Source organism: Marmota marmota, unplaced genomic scaffold (genome assembly GCF_001458135.2).
Source record: "Marmota marmota marmota unplaced genomic scaffold, marMar, whole genome shotgun sequence".
Taxonomy (NCBI): domain Eukaryota; kingdom Metazoa; phylum Chordata; class Mammalia; order Rodentia; family Sciuridae; genus Marmota; species Marmota marmota.
Window position 1 is genome coordinate 1452969 of NW_026000250.1, and position 7773 is coordinate 1460741.

Sequence of the window (7773 nt, forward strand, 5' to 3'; positions counted from 1 at the left end):
ATTGGCACATAATATAAATGGTTCGTATCTAAATATAGCTCATTTTCTCTTGCTTCCATGTTTTCTAGGCAAATTGAGCTAGTTGAAAATAGCCAAAATTATATCTAATAATTGTGAGAAAAATTTACCTTAACATAACTATAAATTTGGTTGGCAAAAAATATGAAAGATGAAAAACAAGAAATTATAATCACAGTGGAAAACAAAATGAAGAGAATAAATAAATAAAAACCTAAACATGTAGATTTTTACAAGTGTATTTAGGAAATATATGCACATTTCAGCCTTAATACAGACAAAAAAAATAATGTTAAAATGTTTGTGAACTCCCATTTTTTGCCATAACCCACTTGAATCAAATGTATGGAAGATGATATGTCATGAGCTGTGTAATGTTTTGAACAACCAATAAAAAATAAATTAAAAAAAAATAAATAAAAAATAAAAAAAAATAAAAAATAAAATGTTTGTGAGTAAAACCCACTGAATTTCTAAATTTACCCAAGACTGAAAAGGTGTTTTTGAGTGCGATGTGATTACATTTTAAGGACTGCCCAATCTGCAATTTCTTTTTAGTCCATTTTCCCCATTTTAATGAAAGTGTGTGACAAATATGAGTTTGGGAAGGCAGACGCTCTTCATAACTGTCACCATTACACAATAGCACTAATCATTTTATAATAATTTTTCTAATCAAATTTACATAATTAAAAGTAAAATGTTAAATTATAAAATGAGACTATGCAAAATGTACTCTCTAAGTTTATTACATGGTTGGTATTATATGTAAAAGCTAGTTTTAATACACTGACACAATATTAGTAAAACTTGTTCAAGAAATTAATGTGTCTATATTTAGCATATGAGATACAGTGACAGCATACTTACAAATGTGGTATATTAATGCTATAACTAGAAAATTAATGATCAAAATGTAGGTGAATATGGCCACAAAACAGAATAACCAATATGGCTGAACATTTATTACAGTATCAAATCATTCAAATTGAAATTCTAATTTTAAACCAAATTGGATCTTTCTTTTTCTGAGGGAAACATTTCTTGATTGATAGTAAAGTAAGACACTTTGCAGTTTTATAACTAGATATTTTGCATATCAGAAGAGCCACCTGTGAGCTTTGTCAACTTACAGCTCTATCCATCCAAAGAAAAAAATTGTAAGGTGATGAGAAAGATCTCATCAAATCTGAAGCCCCAGAAGTTACAGTTCTCCAAGGCCAGACTTAGTGGAAGCTTAGAAAGAGAATGCATAGGGGAGAATAACTGGGCTCACACCCCTTGCCTCTTTGGCTATTTCCAGCCTGCTTCCATTCAATTCCTCTCTGGTACAAACCCAGAAGAGGGTGCCCAGTTGTTTAATATTCTAAACACAATCTAAGTCTGATTACAAAATCAGAGTTAGAAAGGGTAATAAAAGCATATTTGTTCATTCCTATATTTCTAGGAAAGGTATCAAAACTTTACACCTTTTTAGACATGAGCTTTTAAGAGCCTTCCTAGTAAATCCATACTTTGCACTATCAGAAAAATTTCCCAAGTTATACAACTTTGATTTCTGTTTTTCATTAACAAGAGAGTAATCATTAGGATTAACAATAAAAATTTAATAATTTTTCAGCTTCTCTTTTTATCTACTTTAAAATTTGAGCATGTATAGATCGCAACTAAAGTAAATAGAGAGGAAAATGTGGAAGTATTTGAAATACAAGAAAAAAAATTCTCACACAATCTGCAATTTTTGAAAGAAAAAAAATGTTCTAAAATCTACTGGAAGCACTGATTTTGTCATTCTGGGTTTCTTTATCTTCCCCAGGTTTAGATTCTTCATCAACAATAGCAATAGCAACAACAATATCAACACATACACTTAATCATATTTCAATAAACTTTCAAATATTCATGTGCACCTGGAAAACCAATATGCTCCAAATCACTTGGAACACTAACACACACAAAGGAGGAAAAAACAGTTCTAATTAATTTGAAAATTCACTAATTAAACTCTATTAGTTAAAAGTTAAGAGGTTATTCTATACACCAACTCAAATACAATTTAAACTGTTTCACAATGGGAACAATATATATTCTCAAAACGCTACTTAACCTGCTGGGCACATGAAGAGAAGCTTTCTCAACATCCAGTAGAATCCTTCACCAATGAAATTATACATTTACCACAGTTTATATTACAACATTTACACACTGTTTAATCATAAATTACATATCTTCAAGTTACACATTACAAAGTCTACATCTAATTTAATCAACAAGAAATATTGACCCTCCCCCCCATAAAAGATTAATGATCTCTTGGTTTAGTGTGATACTGAAACAAGACATTTTCTTGCTTTTGTTATGGAGGAAAGTTAACTTGGTGATGTTTCTGTTAATTTATGAAATGTGCACATAGAAGATAATGATCAGCTGAGCAGGTAAAACACAGAAAAATAAAGAATAGACAACAGAAGGAAACTACTGTTTCCTATGAATACTACTGTATTCTTTGCTTAGAAGGACATATTCTGTTTCATATGAGATTTTGTTGGATTTTTTTTGTGTGTGTGTGTGTGTTATTGGAGTATTTCTTATTTACCCCAAGTAGCAGTCATGAACTTTATTTCTCCCTCTGCACATCTGCTGGAAATTCTCTAATGTAATACTATCAATGTAGATTTATAATTACGTATATTGAAAAGTTCCTTTCTGACTTTCATCTTGTTAATCAGTGGTTTTCTTCAGTAAATTGAGCTAGAATGACAAAAATCCCTTAGTCTTATATGTTTAGTAGAGGGTTTTATCTACAGTTTCCTTTGTTTGTCTTTTGTACTGTACATCTTTTGGAACAGCCTATTGAGCTGTCAGATCATCATTTAAATCTTTCTGATTGTTTCTACCAAAGAGTAGTTTACAACAACAGCTGTAAATCAACCATGCATTGAATGCATCTACCTTCCTTATGATTTTTATATACAAATTCCAATTAATGATGGAATATAGGCTTAAAATGGCAGATATGATATTATTTCTGATGTACATTACACTACCTACAAAGGTACACATTTTCTCTTTTTTTAAAAAAAAATAAGCCCTTTTTGGCAAATAGTTGCCTAATATGGGCATATTATTGCACTTTAATGTCTCGAACTCTACTAAAGAGTAGAGAAATAGGTTTATAGATCTGTACAGATTATAAGTTCTGTTTGGAAAATGTGTGTACAAATTATATCAATATATTCTTTAAATAAAGGTAGAAAACATAAGAAAAACAGTGACAGACAAAACTGTAAGTGCTATTTACACTACCTAGTGTAGATTTTTGAAGATAGAAACACTAATAACAAAATATTAGAGACAAAAAATTAACAAAAATCAAATTAAAATGAAAACAAAAATTCTATAGTACTTATACCTTTTAATGTTATCTGAACCAATGTTTAGATAAACTAAAGATAAACTTTGAAAATAAGATATTTTCTAGTTTTCCATTTGCTACTTACTGAGTCCATGAAAATCAGAAAGGAAGAAATCAGTAATATTGCACATGGTAAAAAATGAAAAAAAAAAAACAGTACATCAGAAATAGTATACACTACATATTAATTTTTGTCATGATAAGCCTTGCTGTACAAAGGGATGTGAATTTTTAAATTTTGTTTCATTTTAAAACACATTCTCAATTAAAAATTTTAAATTTATTTTTTAACTTTTGACTAAGGGTCTAGCTCTAGTCTTTTTCTGGTATCTGTTTCTATTTACAGAGCTATTTACAAACCTAGCAATTTGGAATATTCCTTGAAATTGGATCTTCAACTTTGAATATATACATCTGTCTGAAAATGTGAAATAGCTATTTTAACTTTACAAGGGATGTTCTTCCATAATGGGGGAATCACCCCTAGAGGGTCTGGCCTGTTGGCCTGGTGTGAAGGTTGTCAAGGGAATGACTTTAATTGAATCATCATTGGGATGAAGTCTTTCAGACATAGTGTAAAACTGAGATCTAGCACTACCTTGCACTCCCTGATCAAGAGAATGCAGTCCATCAGCTCCAGCACCTTGCACCCAACCTTGCTGCAAACCCATTGGTGGCTGGACTTGGCTGCGGTGGAGAGAGGCAGCCTGTGGCAGAGGCGGGCTGCGGCGAATTGCAGTAGCCTGAGCCAAGGGAGGGCTGTAACGGAGGGCTGAGGCCTGTGTGGGGGGTGGGCTGTGGTGAAGTCCAGTGGCTTGTGCTAGAGGAGGACTGTGGTGGAGAGCAGAGGCCTGTACTGTTGGAGGACTGTGGCACAAAGCGATAGCTTGGGTCACTGGAGGACTGTGGCAGAGAGCAATGGTCTGTGTCACTGGAGGGCTGCGGCGGTGAGCAGATGCCTGTGTCAGGGGTGGGCTGTGGCATAGAGCAGAGGTCTGTGCCTGTGAAGGGCTGGAATGGGTCAGAGAAGCTGGCATCCAGCAGGCATCAGAATGGCCCAAGATGAGACATTCTTGAGTGCAGTTGTCAGAAGCCTCTTCCACAGTTGGTTGCACAGTTATTTCTGCAGCTGTTGGGGTGGGGGAAACAAAAAAATAAAATTTATATTCCAAAAGCATATTTTTATTATCTACTTAAATCATATTGTTACATGAAAACTTAGCAATCTTTATATAAATACATCAGAGACTTCCAGTATTTTCACAGTTGTTACCTAATTTGTCAGGAAATAATTCCTAGAGAAACATAAATATCAGAGAGTGGGTGGATGGGATTTCATTTTTATAATTATATTTGCTCTGTAAAATCAATGAAAAGACAAGATAAGGCACATACTAAGTGAAATAATTTACAAATCTTTTGACAATGAATTTGTGCATATAAAAGAAAAAAATCACCAATAGTAAGAAAACAGAGGATTCAACAAATGGGCAAAAGATATTTATAGACACATCACTATGGAAGATGTAAATATGTTTGATAAGCATATAAAAAGGGGCCTTACAGTATTGGATGCTAAAGCAATTCAAATTAAAACTACAAAGAAATATGCTTACAAATCTGTTAGAGTGATTAGAAAAAGAAACTAATAATACCGAGTGCTAATAGGAATACTCCAAGATTGCTGGTTGAAATGCAGAATGGCATAAGAAATTTGGATCACAATCTGTCAGTTTCTGATAAAGGAAAACATACACTTTTCAAAATAAGAACAAGCTGAGCACATGTGGCACTCGCCTATAAACCCAGAGACTGGGGTGGCTGAGGCAGGAGGATCACAAATTCAAGGCCAGCCTCAGCAAATTAGGAAGAACCTGTCTCAAAATAAAAAAGAGAAAGTGCTGGGAATGTAGCTCAGTTGTATAGAATAGTAAAACTATGGAATATGGGATTGGTTTATTTACATACTATTTACATACTATAACAATCCAATAAATTAAAAGTTATATATGACATTCAATCTTATACATTTTTAACTCTACAAAGCATTTAAAAAGCGCAATTTTTGTTTTGGTACATGATATGAGGAGAAGAATAGCGTAGGGAGGTTGAATTTGGTTTATTAGAGAAAGAAACTATCCATTTATTTCTTCTTATTTTCTTAATTTCTAGTTGCAACAATATAGTTAATTAAATTTGACTAAAATTAGTTATATTAAATATTAAAATCAGATAATATCTAATTAAATTCAACTAATAGTTAATTAGAAATAACTTCAAAAATGATTAATATAATTTCTTTTCAGACTCTGATCCCAGAAAAAAAATACTTTTCAATTTTTTCTGTCTTTGCGTGTGTGCTGAGTGATAAAAGCAATTCAGATTCTTGTGCAGAGTTTTAAAATTTAAAGATAAAGGTACAAGTTCCCATAAGTTCTCAACAAAATATGAAGTCCAGGTGGTGTCATTACACTTATTGTACTTAAAATCAAAACACAGAAATTATGAATGTAATGCACTCCACTATTGTCATGTATGTAAGAAATAATAATAAATAAAAAATTACATCATAAATAAAAGAATGAATTTTCAAAAAATAAATAAAATAAAATAAAATAAAAACACAGGGCCATAAAGAACTGAATCTCATTTAAGATTAATTTTCTCCATTAGACAGCCATTTACTTTCCTTTTAGAGAATACTACAAAAAGGGTCCTGATGCAATTAACATTTAAAAATGTTCTATACTCTTGCACAATTATGTCTGATAAATATTTGGGAGGGTGGAGTTTTATTCAATTTAGATGATATTAAATCATAAAAGCAAGCATGGAAATATATGAACATATGCATTACTATACTTTAAAACACAATTTACTTTCTTGTTTATCAGAAAAGCAACTCATCTGGTACCATTAAATTTTACAACATAATACATCATAGTCTCCACATTAAGCAACTTTCCTACATATGATAAAGAAATTGATTAAAATTTTATTATCACTAGCAGAGTGAATGATTTATCATCATTAGATTTATTGAAATATAATTCATATCTAAAAATGCACCCATTTAAAATGAATAGTCCAATGGTTTTTAGTATATTCATTGAGTTATAAAACCATCACCATAATCAATTTTGGGACATCCTTAAGATCTCCAAAATATCCCTAATATCCATAAGCAGTCACTGCCCATATCCTCCCCAACTGGTAGCCCTATGCAACCAAGAATTTACCTCTGTCTCTATAGATTTGTCTTTCTGAATATGTAATTTAAATGGGAATTTTTTTCAGATTCTTTGATGACTGATCTGTTATATAATGCTTTTAAGATTAATCCATATTGTAGTAGTATGCATTAGTAATTCAGTTCTTCCAGTTGCTCAATATTTTCCTTTTTATGGAGATATCACATTTTATTTATCCATTCATCAGTTGAGAGACATATGTGTTGTTTCCACTTTTGGGCTATCATGAATAATGCTGCTATGAATATTATGTGAAAGTTTTGTGTGCTGGGTCATATGTCAACTCTGTTTAACTTTTGAGGAAATGTTCAATGTTTCCCCAAATGGGCTGCACCATTTTACATAAATATCAGAAACACATGAGGGCTCCAATTCATCTAAATATTTGACAACACTTGTTATTGAATTATTTTTTATTTATAGTCACCCTAGTGACTAAGAAATAGTATCTAATTATGGTTTTGATTTACATTTCACTGACTGCTAATGAAATTGAACATCTTGTCATGCACTTATTTGTCATTTATCATCTTTGGAGAAATGTCTATTCATATTTTTACCCATGTTAAATTAAGTTGACCTTTTTATTGTTGAGTTGTGCAATATATTTCTAGATATAAGTCCCTTATATAAAATTTGCAAATAGTTTCCCGCATTCTATTATTTATTTTTTTCAGTTTTTTTTATGATGTTCTTTTGTACTAAAGTACAAAACTCTTGAAGTTAACAAAGATTAATTCATCTTTATGTTGTTTCTTGTACTTTTGTGTCAGATCTAAAAAACAAAATACTTAACGTGAGGACACAAAAACTTACCCCTGTGTTTTCCTTAATAATTTTAAAGTTTCAGCTCTTAAAACTGATTTCCAGGGCTGGGGATATGGCTCAAGCGGTAGCGCGCTCGCCTGGCATGCGTGCGGCCCCGGTTCGATCCTCAGCACCACATACAAAGATGTTGCGCCAGCTGATAACTGAAAAATAAATATTAAAAAAAATTCTCTCTCTCTACCTCTCTCTCTCTCTTTGAAAAAATAAATAAAATTTTAAAAAAAAAAAAAAAAAAAAAAAAAAAAAAAAAAAAAAAAAAAA

The 7773-nt window shown here is 31.6% G+C and overlaps 1 protein-coding gene across 2 annotated transcripts in view; it reads right to left on the reverse strand.

Moving 5' to 3' along the window:
- Nucleotides 1-2556: 2556 nt before the first annotated feature.
- The window catches only part of Pcdh11x (protocadherin 11 X-linked), a 611215-nt gene continuing 605998 nt past the window's right edge, over nucleotides 2557-7773 (reverse strand). For both annotated transcript variants that reach the window (XM_048796549.1, XM_015506140.2), the window contains one exon: nucleotides 2557-4562. In XM_048796549.1, coding sequence (XP_048652506.1) covers nucleotides 3880-4562 — 683 coding nt within the window. In that variant the 3' untranslated portion in view covers nucleotides 2557-3879. The remainder of the gene's footprint in view (nucleotides 4563-7773) is intronic.